This window comes from Mustelus asterias, chromosome 2 (genome assembly GCF_964213995.1).
Source record: "Mustelus asterias chromosome 2, sMusAst1.hap1.1, whole genome shotgun sequence".
Taxonomy (NCBI): Eukaryota; Metazoa; Chordata; class Chondrichthyes; order Carcharhiniformes; family Triakidae; genus Mustelus; species Mustelus asterias.
Window position 1 is genome coordinate 131,342,603 of NC_135802.1, and position 18,249 is coordinate 131,360,851.

General features: G+C 40.8%; 1 protein-coding gene across 5 annotated transcripts in view; it reads left to right on the plus strand.

Moving 5' to 3' along the window:
* LOC144511333 (F-actin-uncapping protein LRRC16A-like) overlaps positions 1-18,249 on the plus strand; it is a 380,857-nt gene that overhangs the window by 200,487 nt on the left and 162,121 nt on the right. For all 5 annotated transcript variants that reach the window (XM_078241629.1, XM_078241637.1, XM_078241604.1 and 2 more), the window contains 4 exons: positions 5,789-5,893; positions 7,268-7,337; positions 10,574-10,655; positions 15,569-15,668. In XM_078241629.1, the coding sequence (XP_078097755.1) occupies positions 5,789-5,893; positions 7,268-7,337; positions 10,574-10,655; positions 15,569-15,668 (357 nt within the window). The remainder of the gene's footprint in view (positions 1-5,788; positions 5,894-7,267; positions 7,338-10,573; positions 10,656-15,568; positions 15,669-18,249) is intronic.

Sequence of the window (18,249 nt, forward strand, 5' to 3'; positions counted from 1 at the left end):
AGGAATTATTTTCTCATATCTTCACTGATTCTAAACAGTGTGCCTGTGACTTGCCTCTCCCATTAGCAGAAACATTGGATGCAGACTTAGATTTTTAAGGAGTTAGCCCAAGTGTAAAATCTTCAATAGTAAATTCAGGGAGGGGAAATATAAGCATTCTGTCATCAAATGTGCTGAACAAACATAGAGCAAGAAACCAGAAATCTTAAATGAAAACAGAAAATGCTAGCAGTGTACAATACGTCAGAGAAAATAACTATTCGGGTTTATTTTTGTGCTGTCTGAGAGGACACTAACTCAGCTTTCTGTGTAATTCCTGTGTGAATCCCATACCAACAGTTCATGTTTGTTTTAAGTGAAGAGGCACAAAAATACTCCTGGGGAAGTCCAAAAATATAGCAAGTGGATACATAGTTAATAAGCTCCAATTACAAGATGCCTTTCAGATGTACACTGACTTTTTGTTGGCTCTTTAAGAGTATAAAATGTGTATATAGATTGAATATCCCGATGGGTTTTTTCCCCATACCATCTTCTCCTCTCATAGGTCAGGTTATTGTAAAGGGTAACAATAATGTTGGGTAAACTGTAAAATTGTCAAATCTTGGGGCCAGGGCAGAAGACTATTATCCTTCACAATTTATAAAGATTTGAAGGTTTCCAAAAGACATTCAGAAGAGGATGATAGCATCGTCGTTGACTGGAGAAGGCATGTTTGGGATTTATTTATGCAAAGGCATAAAATGTCAATATGTTCCAACAGTAAAACATTAGTATAAGAAGAGCAACAGGAGCAGGAATAATCCATTCAGCCCTTGGAGCCTGCTCCACCAATCAATCAGATTATAGATTTGATTTATTATTGTCACATGCATTAGTATACAGTAAAAAGTATTGTTTCTTGCACGCTATACAGACAAGGCATACCGTTCATAGAGAAGGAAAGGAGAGAGTGCAGAATGTAGTGTTACAGTCATAGTTAGGGTGTAGAGAAAGATCAACTTGATGTGGAGTAGATCCATTCAAAGGTCTGATGGCAGCAGGGAAGAAGTTGTTCTTATGTCAGTTGGTACGTGACCTCAGCCTTTTGTATCTTTTTCCTGATGGAAGAAGGTGGAAGAGAGTATGTCCGGAGTGCATGGGGTCCTTAATTATGCTGGCTGCTTTTCTGAGGCAGCGGGAATTGTAGACAGAGTCAATGGATCGGAGGTGGGTTTAATTCACGACCCTTTGTAGTTTCTTGCGGCCTTACGCAGAACAGGAGCCAGACCAAGCTGTGATACAACCAGAAAGAATTCTTCTATCTGAGGTACATCTTCCTGCACGACCCCCTATCCCTTGATATGCTGGTATTTAAAAATCCATCAATCTGTATTGACTATACTCAAGTACTAAGTATCCACAGGCTTCAAGGGTTAAGAATCCCAAAAATTCACAATCACTTGAGTGAAGAAATTGCTCCTAATCTTGGTTCTAAATGGCCAAATTCTTATTCTTACTCAATGATCTAGAGTCTCCAAAGAAAGCATTCTCCCAGCATCTGCTGTGTCAAGTCCCTTAAGAATTTTAGATGCTTGAACGAGAGAACTTATTCATTTAAACTCTGGGAAATATAGACTCACTCTACTCAGAAGCTGAAATTTTAGTCTCTGATGGAGGTGAGCACGAAGATGAATATTCGAGCTGCCAGCCAGCATGCTGATACCTTGGCATCACCTGGCTCTGAACCAGTTTAATCACAGATCTGCCAGTATATAAATCGTAGAATTATCCAGCTCAGTCCAAGTTCCTGCCTAATTCCTCCCACCTCCAAGCACTTCTCCACAGTGCCAGAAAGTCCACCCTTTTGTGTCCTTTCCCACCTAACTTGTAATATCAGCAAACTTTGATATGTTAACTCAATTCCTTCAACCAAGTCACTGCTGTAGACTGTAAATAGTTGAGGCTCTAGTACTGATCCTTGTGGTACCCTGTTAGTATCAGCCTGTATGTCTGAAAATGACCTGTTTATTCCTACTCCCTATCTGTTCACGAATTCTCTAAATTTATGCTAACATCTTACTCCATCCCATGAGCCCTAATTTTATGTAATAATCTATTGGCGGATACTTTTGAAAATCTACATACACTTATATCCACTGGTTCCCCCTTATCCACCTTACTAGTTGCAACCTCTGCTAATTTCTCTATTTTCCTTTCGTAAATCTACGTCGACTCTGCCCAGTCACTTTGGCCAGGATTCTCCCAAAAATATTCTAAGTTCCCAACGTGTGGGTAAATGGGAGTAAATCCCGCCGGTTTTTTTAGCGTAGTTACCAGAGCGAATCTCTGACACTTTGTGCATCACAGAGTGCTCTAGCATGATTCACCCTGGTAAGTACGGGACGGGGTCTATTCCCACCTGAGAGGCTGGCAGCACATTGCATGTGCAGTGGCCCCCCCCCCCCCCCATTGCCAGCCTCCCGATCGCTGGCCAGCCCCGCAACTCCCCGATCGCTTGCCTCCCAGACCTCCCTGGGCCAGACCCTATGTCCCCACCCCCAGCCAGCCCTGATCTCCCCGACAGTCCCAACCACCCCCCCCTCCCCAATCTCAGCGACCAGTCCTGATGTACCAATCCCCGATCGCCCTCATTCGCTCCCTCCCCCACCAATCTTTTTACAAAGTGGCAGCAGGGCCCCCCATTGGCACTGCCTGGTGCCAGGTGGGCACTACCAGGATGCCAAGCTGGCACTGCCCAAGGGTCACCCTCCCCCTAACCTCCGACCTCTTGGGGGGGCTCAGTGGCCTCTGTTCCCTCCAGCGGGGTTGGACCCCTGTTTCCCGTTAGTGGGGAGCAGTCGTAAACATGGCTGAAGGGGACTACTCCCGGTGGGGGTGGGGAGATGCTAGCGGGCCCAGAGAATTCACCAGGCCAGCTACCGTTTTTGACAATTATAAACCTCTTGCTTTAATCTCATTCTCTCTTTAACTTGAGAAACTGTTTCTCTCCTGATAGATGCTGGTGGACCTGCTGAGTTTTTCCAATATCCTCTGTTCTTGTTTCAGATTCCAGCATCCACAGTATTTTGTTTATTTTGCTAATGTTTAACTCGCCTTGTGAGCAGCAGTTGGACCACATTTGCCACCGGATTTTTAATTCCTTAATGGAATGTGTCTTAATTTGTAAATTATGAATTGTTTAAATGTTTGCTACTGCTTATCAACCACCATATTTTACATTTGGCTTCCCTTAGCCAATTCACTCTTCATAACATTGCAGCTAGCTTTGTTCAGTTTGAAGACCCTAAATTTGAACTTAATTAAATCACTTTAAAAACTCAGTATAAGATTCAGTCATACTATGATCATATAAATCATAGAAACCCTACAGTACAGAAAGAGGCCATTCGGCCCATCGAGTCTGCACCGACCACAATCCCACCCAGGCCCTACCCCCATATCCCTACATATTTTACCCACTAATCCCTCTAATCTACGCATCCCAGGACACTAAGGGGCAATTTTAGCATGGCCAATCAACCTAACCCGCACATCTTTGGACCGTGGGAGGAAACCGGAGCACCCGGAGGAAACCCACGCAGACACGAGGAGAATGTGCAAACTCCACACAGACAGTGACCCAAGCCGGGAATCGAACCCAGGTCCCTGGAGCTGTGAAGCAGCAGTGCTAACCACTGTGCTACCGTGCTGCCCCTCCATGGATGTGTACCGGGTGACTACAAAGCGACCCTGAAGCCACAGGCCATGGCTCAAGAGCTTCTCAGCTCTGTTCATATGCTGGCAGTGGGTTGGGTTGTACCAGTGGGTGAAGGGCAGCCTTGCTGCATGCAATGGCCAGGAAGGATGTCTGCCACTGTGGCTATGCCCATGCTGTGCCAGATTATTAGATTTTGTCGAACATTTCTACCTTGACCTTGAAGTTGTAATCATGACTTTGATCCCTTCATTGTGAATTTAGGAATTTTTATTACTTCCAAAAGGAAAATAAACATAAGATTCTTAAAGCAACTAATCCACTTATTATAGTATAATGTTTTATTCTATACCAGTCAAGAACACCTGTATTTATAATTGCAGAATATTGGATAAGAGAGTCTTCACAAAGCTAACTCCAGCTCCACTTTGAACATTCTCCCATCTCACCATCCTCTCATGAATTTCCACCTTCCTCAGTCATAGTGTTCAATACAGGGTACTCTGAAATCTGGAACCTGCCTGACAATGACCAGATCAAATTATACATTGCATTCTACAGCAGGCAGAATAAAATTACAATTTCCAAGCAAACAGTTGGGTGTGTCTTCAAGGTGACCATTCAAAAATCTGATCTATAACTCACTTGTGTTGGAAATAAATAGTCTTAATTATTTTGAAGTATAGTCACAACAACAATGGGATAAATGACCCATCAGTTTATTTGTTTTGGTATTGCTTGAGGAATACATATTGGATATTACACCAGGGAGGCGTACACTCTTCTTATGATCACTCGCTCTCTCAAAGACTTCTTTGCTACAAAGTTAATAATTAGTTCTGTCTCTTGCACCATTACTAGAACTAAAAGTAGAGCCTGCTGCTTCATTGGCTTACTGATTAATAGAACTAAACTATATTCCATCAACTCACCCACTGCACTATTACTGAAAAACTGCTTTCCACAGTCTTTGTAAAGATTAAAACCTCCTTTGATTAGTGTATTACCATGGTTTCCTGCTCCGCTAATTTCCTGATGTACTCTACCTGATGCAACAATATCTGTTCAAAGTATATAAACTACCACCAACATTTTGTACCCTTGTTGTTTCTTGGCTTCACACAAACTGATTATGCATCCAGATTGAAAGTAGATCCTTTCTCTACTCTCTTTATCCCCTCCTGTTTCCTGTATGATCAGGGCAACCCCTTTTTTCTATTTGCCTATCTCCTCCTGAAATATTTAACTTTGGTCACTCTGCAACCACGGTCAGAATTTTCCGGCCATTCACGCCGGTGGGATTATCTGGTCCCGCTACAGTGAACGGAGATTTGGCTGAGCACCAAATTCTCCATCCTCGCCTGCAGCGGCGGTGGGGCGTGAACGGCCGGAAAATTCCAGTCCACATCTCTAATAAGTCATCGGAGGCAGAAGTCCCGTCACCAAAATCCCTTTATTTGCAATTCCAACAGTAGTACACAGAGAGCTATTAGTTAGCAGCCTACCTTTGGGAGTGCCAGAGGAACTGACACTCCCAGTTAAATAAAAGGAAAAGACTCCCTGATTGGCCCATCAATTGACCCTTAATCAGGGAGTTCATATTCCAATAAGCCAACCTCAATGGCCTGATTGAAGTCATCACAAGATCTTTAATGGCCACGAGATAAAATCCAGTTTTCAATAAGTCATTTTTTAAAAACATGCCTCGCAGAGATAATACTGCCTGTACCTTTAACTTTTTCCCTGATGCTGCATTTGTTACTACTGCCCTTTTCCCTATTTTGAGCTGTCCATCCCTTCCTGACCCACTGAGCTTATTTTTACTCAGATTGCTACTTTGCCCTACATCCTTGACACTGCACTTATTTCTTTTGAATTTATTTTTCCTGAATCCCCCAATAACCAGCGTACCCAGCACCAGCAGATCTGCACAACTTTTATTATGGCTTTGATATATGTATATATAAAGTTTTCATTTTAGTGTATTCAAATGAGCTAAGCATCACATATGGCTTTCAGTCTACTGTGTGTTGTTGAGTGTATGGTACTGCTGTATGACTGATCTCTTGTAATCTTCTTCCAATTCCACAGGAAAGGGAAGGAAGTCCCTCCATCCTTCAAACTGTTTTTTAGCAGTTCATTGGCTTTGAGACACATCAACCTGTCAGGCACCAAACTCCCTCCGGATGCAGTCAAGTCAGTATTTGTTTCATCCCTTTGAGATATCCATTACCTTTATCAATGTTGTCTCTTTGGCTTCCATGTATTAACAGGTCAATTTTACAAAGAATAATTATTTCTGTCCTATCACTTCCTTAAGCCAGTTGTCATCCTTGGGTCAAAAATGCAGGCAGTGGATCTGCTCCAGAGTTTCCCTGCTGATATGTAACCAACATTCAGTGCCATAGAATTATTAATTTATCTTTGATTTTTTTTCTCTCAATGTAAGGTAAAATCTAATTGGTGCTTTGTTTCTCCTTGAACGTTAGTAGAATTTGCCTGACATTCTTAAGTTTGAACTCATATCTAGCTAACTACCACAACACCAGGTTAAAAATCCAACAGGTTTATTTGGTAGCACAAGCTTTCGGAATGCTGCTCCTTCATCGGGTGAGTGAAGAGTTGGGTTCACAAACGGGGCATATATAGGCACAGACTCAATTTACAAGTTAATGGTTGGAATTCAACCATTAGTCTGTGCCTATATATGCCCTGTTTGTGAACTCAACTCTTCACTCACCTGGTGAAGGAGCAACGCTCTGAAAGTTTGTGCTACCAAATAAACCTGTTGGACTTTAACTTGGTGTTGTGAGACTTATTACCGTGCCTACCCTAGCCCAACGCCGGCATCTCCACATCATTGCTAATGTATGGTGCAATGTATTGGTGGGCAAACGCATTGTGCTGCCAATTGACTGGAGTTTGGTTTTATATTTTTTATATTAGTTCTGTATTTATTTATGCTCGGCAAATTAAAGGCGATCAGTGGTGGGGAATCCAACTCTTATTTAAAACACCTAGAATCAGCAATAAGCACCACCAAGTCAGACATTGAACAGCTAGGTGCAGTGTATAGCTCCCTTTATTCTTTCACGATGATCTCCCAATCTCAAAATGGCACTCCATACCCATCGGTGTGACAGTTTTTCAAATCTTACACAATCCATCTCAATCACCAATTAGTGCTTAATTAGCCCAATTTTATGTTGGAGGCCTGTTACCACTGGGACCTTGTTTGAAAATGTCCATGCTTATTTCACATAGGGCCATTAACAGCCAACAGACTGATGCTTTCCTCTCATCAGTCAAAGCTGATTTGAATCCGGACCTGTATCTGACCCATTGCAGCGCACAAATTTTCCTGAAGTTTTCTTTTCTGCACTTTGTGAAGAACCTTTTATTGACTTTGAACCATTAAATGCCTCGCAGTGAAGTAGGGGCATTTATGATTGCTACTTAAGTTGCAGCAAGAAGCAAAAAATAGTGAAAATTTTACAGGACTTGGTGTTTTCATTTTACTGCCAAGGTTGGTAACGAGATGTTTATTTGAAGGCAATTCTTTCTTTCCAGAGCACTTTTACTTGGCCTTTCTTGTAATCCTCATCTCAAGGATGTTTCTCTTGACCTGAGCAGTTGTGAGGTAAGAAGGAATAAGTTTATTCATTGAATTAATTTAATTTGCAAGTGTGGTGGAAAATTAATTAAAACTCAGTTAATACTTCAGGTTTGAAGGATGTACATTGGGGTGTCTTATTAATGCTTAGGGTGTTTATTTTTCTTGATAATTTTCTTCCCTCATGAAATGTCTGGTTTGGGTGCCAGATGTCCTTGAGTACTGCAACAAGTGATTAATTCTCATAGAAGAGTCTTGCCAGTGATTACCCATAGGTTTTTAGGCTGCACTGAACACCATGTCCAAATCTGATCCTCGTGCATGATTTTTAAAAATATCAAGCATGATCTGTAACTATCAAAATTAGAAACCACAGCTAATTCTCCCATCTCTGACTGAGCAAATCTGAAGCATATGTAGCTCCCCTACAACCATCCCAGATGACAGCAATTAACTTCACAAATCTGGTCTTCATGGCCCAGCTCAGTGCCACTACAAAGCACTGAGTCTTGGAAAATGCTACATGTTTTTAATCTGCTCAAATGTATTCCTGTCCATTAATTCCAGGTAAGGAAAATCAGTTAATATCGTTTGCTAACCTTGCACTATTTTAGAAAAATTCAGCAGTAAATGTGGCTAAGTGGAGTACAGCAATAAACCTTAGTTCCTGAATTGGATGTTGTTGGATATGCCTAGTTCCAAACAATCAAGGATAACAATTTCTAAACCTGTTGATCAACACCATATATAAAAAATTTAATAGATTAAATTAATTTAGGCGGGGGTAAGTGAATCAATGGGGGCAATCTTAAGCCCACTCTCGCCGCCTGCGAACATCGGCGGGGGCTCAATATCCAAAAGTCGCAGATCTCACCGGCAAGATCACAATTTCGGATCTTCCTCATTCATCAACGTCATCAGGTTCACGCTCATAGCAGGCGTGAACCTGCTTTACATGCATCTCAATAAATTGTAATATCATTAACTGGCTCCCGCACTGTATATTGACAGTCACGTCGGCGCCGTTTACAACAGGTTCACCTAGACATGAACCTGTCTGGGGGGGTCTGCCTGGGGGAGAGGTTCGTGGCCAAGCAGTGGCCTGATTGCTGCCTCTTGGCATAAGTTGGGGTGGAGGTCGGGGGAAGCAGGCCAATTGCCAGCTCTGATTGGGTGGGCGGGTGCAGGCTCTGTTCAGATAGGGAGTTGAGGGGCTGATACCTTATCGGTGGGCTGGGGGGAGCTTTATTGTACTGGTCGAGTGCAAACACACCAGTTCTTCACCAGAAACAACACTCTGGCATTTTTTGGTAAGGTTTCACCTAATTTTTCACTTCAGAACCCATATCTCATCAAGAAGTTCTTAATAGAAATATTTATTAGCTAATTGAATAGTGATATTACTTCTATATATTGGTGAATTTGCATTTGATGTTCATATAGTTCTGTTACAAAACCAGCTCTCTGATCAGATCTGTTTCAGGGCTTGTTTAGCCAATTATTTTAACAATTTTCAAGGGCTAGTGTGATGCAGAAGACAGGGTTGCTGAACTGCTGCGCTGTGATGCTATTGCCTACTCCAGCTCCGCACTGATGTATGCTGTTCTTTTCCCCTCTACTGCTTTCCTTAGCTTGGTCACTGTGTAAGTACCCTCCCTGCCTCTTAACCATTGTTGATCCAATAAATGGCTTCCTTATCTGTCTGTCAGGATTACCATTAGAACTGTTTGGCATAGATATTTATGCAATAACATTTTTGGCTCAAGTGTAGTGTTTTGTATGATCTAGGTGAGTTCCATTTGATCATTTAAAGGAAAAGGCCTTTAGGTGTGCCTGAATGTATAGCATGCTGTGTTTTAAGCTACTTGTTTACAATGGAGTGGTTTACCTTTCCAGTTAAAAAAGTCCGCAAATTGAAACAATGGTGTAAGTGAGCCTTCGTTAGAAATTTCCAGGCTGTTGTCATTGTCAAGTCGATCAATGTTAATTAATTTTTGAGTACTAGTTGCAATTTTCAAAATGAATTTCCATTTTCATCCATTTTCTTAGCAGCTACACATTATAAAATGGAGTTAAGGAAATATAAGATGCCATAAATATCAATTGGGATAAATAAAGCTTATACATTTTGTGTCACTTTAAAAAATTTTCTTTATATGACAATTGGAATCTGGTTGAAACCTATTAGGAAGCCTATACCAAGAAGCTCACGACTTCTAGTGGTGCAAAATGTAAACAATTAAATCTATAGGATGCATATTTCATTTTAAATTAGGATGTGAAGAAATAGTTTTAAAAGATGACGGGCCTATGCTAACCATGAAACAACTTTCATCAACGATACTTAAAATTTTGAAATTTGCTGACTGCTTCAGGTTGGAATTTCTCACATGCTGGCTGGTGGGAGGGAGGAAGAAATTAGCATCAAAGTGTTGAGAGCCTTTGTGAACAATAATATCATTAGTGTAAGGAAGTAATCACTAAGCCTTTTTTTAATTCTAGATTAATCATTAGAACATTATTCAGGTATCACAGTAGCCATCTTTATTTTGTTCCATTTGCCGATTGCTGCTTCCTGCTGCTTTTGCATTGATTTTTGATTTGCAGGCTACTCGATTCAAAGACGCTTAATTAAAATTATCAGATAATTCAAATTTTTTGGCACTAAATGCCCCCTTTACTGTACTATTGACATTGTTTGATTTGAATTATTGGATAATGTTTCATCACAACAAAATGACCAGACTCGGTATGCTTTTTATTTGATAGAGAATGTGTTGCACCTGTTTAATATCTAATGGTAGCGAATGCACATGCTTTGATTTTTTTTTAAAACGTTATGGGGATTACTCGTGGCTTACACATCTCTCACTTCATTAGGCCTCTGTGCAGCATTCAAACACTTTTGGGCTTTTGTAGATAGCAGGGTGCAAGATGTCACCGAGCTTAACTGCTTTTGTCAAATCGCAGTAGCCTTGAACGTCGTTAAGTGCAGTAGAAATGACCAGTGCATTTGCAAACATCATTAGGCTGCATGTCACAAAATCTAAAAGGCATCTTTAGGAATTGTCTCCTAACTGCAGCCGCCTTCCTAAAAAGCTGCTGTACGTTTGCAAAGTGAATTAAGAGATACGGTGATATTTTCTAGTTTTCAATAGATGAATAGCTAAACATTTCTGTAATGCCTATTTGTAATTGTGATCATTAAATTTCATGGTATTCCAATTACTCAATAGAACTAATTTTGGCTTCTTTGTCCACAGCTAAGGTCAGGTGGGGCTCAGATTTTAGAAGGCTGCATTGCAGAAATCCATAACATTTCAAAACTGGATATTTCAGACAACGGTGAGACGAATTATTTGATTTTTACATTGAATCTCATCTTCGAAAGAGCAATAAAAGAGCTGTTGAGTTTAATGTACCGTGTGAAGAATCCACCCGTAAACCTGTCAGTGCTTCCATAAAGCTATGCAAAATCTCAGCAGAACCTGCAATAGGCATCATTCGCATCTTCCATAAACTTGGTTTCTTAGCTTATTGCTCTGGATACTGCACTTGCTGGTAGTATGTGTAGAACTAGCTTTATAGTTGCATGCGTATATCAACTTTGATCAACTAGGGTAACTCCTTCCTCTATTCTTGTTGTAACATTTTATTATCTATTATGGAGTAGACCATTTAACCCCTCTAGCCTGTTCCACGCTATTAAATGAGGTAATTGACTGATTTGCAACAAACTTTATGCCTTTTCCCCATATTTCATAATACCTTTAGATAACAATCATATCAATCTGAGATTTTAAACTGCCAGTTCCTCTAGTACTAGTTACTGTTTGTGGAAAAGTGCTTCCACCTTCTACCACCTTTTCTGCTTAGTTGTGTTTCCTAATTTCAGTCCCAAAAGATCTGGCTCTAGGTTTTATGCTATGCCCCCTCAGCTCAGCCTCCCCAAGCAGTGGAAATAATTTAATTCTGTCAACATGTCTCTTCCCCTTAATAATGTGTCTTGAAACCTCTGAGCAAATCAGCCTTTTCAGTCTAGTTTGTGTAATCTCATTTTATAATTTAGCCCTTGGAGCCTAAGTATGATTCTGGTAAATCTATGCTGCGCTCCTCCAAGGCTTTCTAAGACTTGATCAGAACTGCTTGCTGTACTCCAGCTATGGTCTAACGGAGGTTTTATATAGTTAAAGAATAATGACTAGAGCGGCATGATGGCACAGTGGTTGGCACTGTTGCCGTACAGCACCAGGGACCTGGGTTCGATTCCGGCCTTGGGTGATTGTCTGAGTGGAGTTTGCATGTTCTCCTCGTGTCTGTGTGGGTTTCCTCCGGATGCTCCAGTTTACTCCCATAGTCCATGCTAAATTACCCTTTAGTGTCCAGATGTGTCCGTTAGGTGGATTAGCCGTGGTAAATGCAAGGGAGCGGAGGGAGAGAGACCTGAGTAAGATGCTCTTTTGGAGAGTTGGTGGGGCAGCCTTGATGGGCCAAATGGCACTCTACGGCACTGTAGGGATTCTGTGCTAATCCCTTATGAAAGCCAATATTCCGTTAGCATTTTTGATTATTTCTGTGCCCTTCTGTGACATCTTAGTGATCTGTGCACCTGGGTCCTCGAGTCTCTTTGGACTGCGACTTTTCTAGCTTTTTGCCAGTTAGAAAATACCCTGTTCTATTCCTTTTAGGTTTTAAGTGATGATCTCAGATTTTCCTACATTGAAATTAATTTGCCACAGTTTTGCTTATTTGTTTAATCAGTTAATCACTTCGTAATTTTATCCATCTACACCGCTTAGAATGTCACCTTGTGTCATTAGCAAACTTGCATTTGTGACTTTTTATCCCATCAATTAAGTTGCTAAATATGATGCTTAGGTGAAGCCCAGCACAGATCTTTGCAGTACACCACTAATCACATCCACAAATTTTGAGTACCTGCTCATTACCCCGACACTCTGTCTCCTGCTATGCAAGCAATTTCCTAACTAGTTCAATAATTTGCCTTAACTTTCATGATTTGATCTTAGGCCAACCGTCTCATTTGACAGTGTGGGTCAAATACCTTCCAGAAGTCCATAGTTCAAAAAATTACATCTGTTGAAATTCTCCTGTCCACTATCTTTAGTGAGCGCTTCAAAAAAAACCCCAGATTCATCAGCATGACCCACCATTGACAAATCCATGCTGGCTCTCTCTCTCAGCAGCTGAAAAAAATAAGTGTTCATTACTCTTTTGGTAGTTGAAGCTGTGTCAATCATGGCATTTAATGGGCAACTAGGAAATCCATAAAACAGGCAATGATTTTTGGGAAAAGCAGGAAAATGGGATGAAGATGAACAGGTACAATAAGTTGACTGATATCTTGTATTAAAATGCCTTCAATTCTGAAATGCTGGAATTATTCAGGTCAGGCAGCATCTAAGGAGAGAAACAGGAGCTAACATTAAAGGTGGATGACTTTTCATCAGAACATGAGGCTAGAAATGTGAGTATTTTTAAGCCAGTGGAAGCAGCAAGGGGGCAGGAAGATCAAAAAGAAAGGTTTGTGATAGGGTTGAGGCTCTAGAGAGATTAACAACAAAAGATTTCATGATGCAAAAGCTGAAGATGGTAGACTAGGTCTAGTAAAGAAGTAAACAATGATTGTGTACAGATGAGGTGCAGATAGCTACAAAGCAGTCATTTAAATGCAAGAGTTAAAGAAAGAAGCAAACAAAGAAAAAACACAGCGAAATGGAGGCAGAGGTTAGTTGTTGGATATTGAGTCCTGAAGGCTGTAGAGTGCCAGTGAGGGAGTGTTCCTCATCCTTGTATTGAACTTCAATAGAACATCGTAACAGGCCATGAACAGGAAGGTCAGAGTGGGAACAAGTGACAGGAATCTCTGGGTCATGCTTGTGAGCTAAACAGAACTGTTTGGCAAAGAGGTCATCTGGTCTACATTTGGTCTCCCCAGTGTAGAGGCCACATCGTGAATACAGCATACTAAATTGAAAGAAGTACAAGTAAATAGCTGTTTCACTTGGAAACAGTGTTTTGGGACCTTGGATGGTGAGAAACTAAGATCTGAAAGGAGAAGTTTTACATCTGCAATTGCAAAGCAAAGGTGCCTTAAGAGAAGGGAAGGCTTATCAGGGGTGACTGAGTAGTGGACCAGGGTGTGACAGCAGGAATGTCCATTCAGAATGCTGAAAATCGAGAGGAGGGGAAGATGTTTTTGGTGGCATCATGTTGGAACCGGTAGAGGATGTTCTACTTAATATGGAGTCCAGTGGAATGGAAGCTGAGGACGAGGGGAATCATCCTGGAACAGAAGGGAAGGAGTGAGAGCAGAGTTACATGAAGTGGATCGGTCAAAGTGGAGAGCCGTGTCAACCACACTAGGTGGAAATCCATAGTTGAGGAACAAGGACATATCAGAACTCTAATTTGGAAGGATGCATCATCAGAATAGATACAACAGAATGAAGAAACTGGGAGAATGGGATGGAATCCTTACAGGAAGCAGGGTAGGAGGAGGGGTAGTCAGGGTAGCCATGGGTGACTGTGGATTTGTAGTGAATGTTAGTTGATAGCCTATCTCTAGAAACTACCATCAGGATAACGGAGGTGAACTCCTGCGGAAGGTAGTAGGGGCGACATTTTAGCGTCAGGTATTCTAGGTCTGGGGAGCAGAAAGTTGCCAGTGTTTCTACGTCTAGGCACCACGAGTTGTTGATTCGGAAGCAGACCCCACCTCCCTTAGCCTTGCCAGAGGCCGCTGTACGGTCCATTCGATGGATCGAGAAGCCCTCTGGGCACTGTCCGGTGAAGCAGAAGTGAGCCACGTCTCTGTGAAACAGAGTACACAGCAGTCCCTCAGTTCTCTTTGGAAAGTGAGTGTGGCTCTAATTTCGTCTAGCTTGTTTTCCAGAGACTGGACATTTGCAAGGAGTAAGCTGGGGAAGGGGGTTTCACTCTCACCTGCGGGCCTGCATGTTTTCCACGCTACCTGGAGTGTCTGCTTCTTTTCGAGCCTGGGAGACGGTGTGGTTTGCGGTGTTAAGGATATGGTTGTGTCCAATGAGTCCCTATAGCAGTGGTTCCCAAAGGGTGCGGCGCGCCACACTGGTGCGACGAGAGAGGATGGCAAGTGTGGCAGGAAGATTCAAGGACAATCAAAGAAACATTTAAACATGGTTTAAACAAGCATTGTTTTATACTTTCTGGATGTCCCATGATCATATTATAAAGTAGTTGTGTTCTATGTTATGAATCAAGCACTGCTAGGAGTTGTTTTTTTTTGTTTTTGAATGTATTTCTTATCAATAAAAAATTCGGTGTGGCGTGAGCAAATTTTTCACTGGGCCGCACTTTCGGAATAAAGTTTGGGAACCACTGCCCTATAGTTTTTGCTTGGAGGAAGTGAGTAGCGATGAAGGAGAAGTTGTTCAGAGTGAGAGCAAGCTCAGCCAGGCAGAGAAGGAAGATGAAGGATGGGATTTGGTGCACTTTTAATGCCTTTAATTCTGTATGTTACAGGAAGTTATAAGGGTAGCAATAACAGATCATTCAAGACTTTGTTGTACAATGAACTATGTTAAAAATTGTGATATTTTTATTGAAAGTCCATTGCCATTTGCTCAATAACAGAGGTTCTGTAACAGTTGTCAAGTTGGCTTTGTGGTTTGTGATGTCATTTATGTTGTACTTGTATTACAGAACCATTTGAAATGGGAGTAGGTGTTATATTAAAATCTGTCTTATTTAATATTGTGGGGCAAATTGAACAATGCTATGGCAATAAACAATGGTAAATGCTTAAGGTTAGGCACTCCCATCTTTTTGGGCATTGCAGGTCGCAACTTAATCCTCTGCCCATTGAGTCTGATGGTTGTCAGACATGGCTCAGTGATTGAATTCTCACCCCTGAGTAAGGAGAGTCATGGGTCCAAGCCCCAATCTAGAGACTTGACAGATACTTTCAGTGCGTTAATGAGGAAATACGGCACCACCTGAGGTGCCCCCTTTCACATGAGACATAAAACTGAGGACCCAGCTGCCCTCCAGGTGGACATAAAGGATCCCATTGTATTTTTCAAAGAAGACCAGGAGAGTTCTCCCCAGTCCAAGCCAACATTTGCCCCTCAACCAACACCTGAAAATGTTTCCTCCTACACAAACACACAAACATTGATAAGACAGCAAATGACTACACTGAGTTTCATTTTGGAAATTGCCTGTTCATGCTGAACATCTAACCTTGTTTTATACAGGTTTAGATTCCGATCTTGCTACTCTTGTAGTATGGATGAGCAAAAATAGATCAATTCGCCATCTTGCCTTAGGCAAAAACTTCAACAACATAAAATCCAAGTAAGTACTTTTTGTGGATAAGTAACTACAAAGCAAGCTAATAAACTTCAGTTTTATTGCCTTCAGGTAAAAATATATTATTTAGTCCACTACAGTGACATTACATATAAATATGATTTTTCTGAATGAAAATTGACAAAACCTAACCTTGCGTGTACTTGTTTCCATGGTGTTGTTCCATCCATTCAGAACAACCGGATTATGATGAGAACTACTCTATGTTGATCACATGTTATTTCACATATGGCTAAATGGTGATGAGGTCTGACAGCTGAGCTCTGGGCATTTTTGAAGGGAAGGAGTTGCTTTTCCATTGAACAGGACAATAACCTGACTAGTTTCATCCAGTTGCGAGAACTAAGTCTGCTGGGCCACTTCAGGCTACTAACAGTATCTTCCTGGTTGAGAATTGAACTATTTTTACAATCGGGATTTAACTTGTATGGACTTCTCTTTGTTAATGGCATGCATGGTTAAATATTTTTGGTGAATTAATTAAGATCTGGGAAAAAGTGAATGAAAATTAAGAAAATTTCTTTTTTTTTAAAAAATGCGCTAGTCAATTTAGATACTGTTTTTAATGTCCAAATCTTGTGCCTTTCAATGATGAACTGTAGTTTTGATCCACACTATGCTCCTTCACCTCATCTCTTGTTGCATTGTTGTGGGAAGGACAAGGGATCAGACATTCACCTTGGGAAGAGGAATTGAATTTAACCAATTGCTCTTTCATTTCCGAGAAACCAGTTTGGATCGATTGGCAAGGTTTTGAAGGCTGTTTCATTTGTGGGTCATCTGAATTAGAAATAGAAAATTTACATGCTACGTTTAAGAAGATGATTTTCCCACTGCAAATGTAGTTGACTCTTAATAGCCCCCTGAAATGGTCTAAACAAGTCACTAAGTTAAGATGGCTCACCAGCACATTCTTGAGGGCAGTTAGGAATGGGCAATAAATACCAGCCTTGCCCACACCTCATGAATGAATAAAATAACCTCTAATTTGTGCTGATGTGTTCTGCTTTGCTGTTTTGTCATCTTTGAACTTAATGAATCCGGTAAAAGCTAATTGTTATCTTACTTGTAAATAAATCCTAAATCATAATGCTTGGACCAGTTAGTTCGACAACTCAAAACAGATGCAGATTAATGGGTAGGAGACGTGTAGCCCACAAGATTCAATTTGTCCAAATGTACCCAAAATAGCTCATATGGAACAAAAGCTTTGACAATCCGAGCATAAGTTAACAAAGATGAAATTTAACAAAGATGAAATATAACATATTGATGAAGGTATTAAAAATAATCCATTTAGGACTGGCAATTCGTTTCCTGCCAGTTTTATTCTAGGATTAGAGAATTGCCATGGTTTCTAGACTTGTTCACACAGTATAATATTGCAAGCCTTTTATAATGAACGATCCTTCCTCTTGATAATTTTGTACACCAATTAGATTAGTCACATGTTCTGTTAGTTAGGCACAGATGAAATACCAAATACAGTTTTTGAATTCTGTTGCTAAAAGTTTTAATGACTTTGCATCATTGGAAAACCACAAAAAGGTTGCAATTGATCTTTTCAGGATGGCACATAACCCCCTTTAATGTATGTCCCATACAGGAAGGGGAGCAGATCAAAAAATATGCTGGACATCACAAGCTCAATTATATTGTTTCACTGATGGGGAAACTTGTGCCTCACGGTCTATGCAGCAGACATGGTAGTGCATTGGATATGACAGGAAGATTTCTCACAGCTCACATAATTCTTGACAATGATTTGTTTGTAGCTTTTCATTGCATCGTGTTGGTTATATTCTGCAGAAACCTGTGCTTATTAGCTTGTAATCAAACTGTTCTATGAAGTGAGGAAAGCAGTTTTTAGACTAAAAATAGACTGAAAATAACAGTGTAGCATGTGATGAATCTTTGTCTCTTGTGGGTCCTTGTGCGAATGAAACTAACCACAAAAGCAGTTGAGTTTGGGGACCAGAGAGCTAACAGCTGGAACTTTCTTTTACAGTTTCCGCCCATGTTTGTACTGTGTGATTAGTCTGCCTTTCTGTGCTTTAAATTTGTACTATTACTAAGACATCAGTTTGTATTTCCACAAATGACATCCTGCCTCCGCTTGCATAAGACCATACCCCCCAGCCCCCAGCCTGCCCCCTCCTCATAATTTAATCATCTGGTTGGCCATCTATATAATGTGTAGATAATACATCCACATACACTTCCCCTCAACTTTTTCCATACGCTGGCTGGATTCCACAGTTTCAGTGTGACATGTTTATATTGAAAGTTTTCAGCATTAATGTGGATAAAGGAGTTTATAATGAAAATAAAAAAAGTATGAACAGAATTACATCGCCATGTCCAAATTCAGTTATTCCTTTCCCTCTAACCCCAATTTTCTCTTGACACTCTCTGATATTTAATTGGATGCATGTCACTTTTCCAAAATGGGATGCTTCTCATATGTCTCTGTCACAAGTAACATTGAGTACCTGCCCTTCACTAAATAATTAAATCTTGGTGCTTGGTTTACTGTTCATTTTCACCTTCTTGGCTTTGTCGTAAG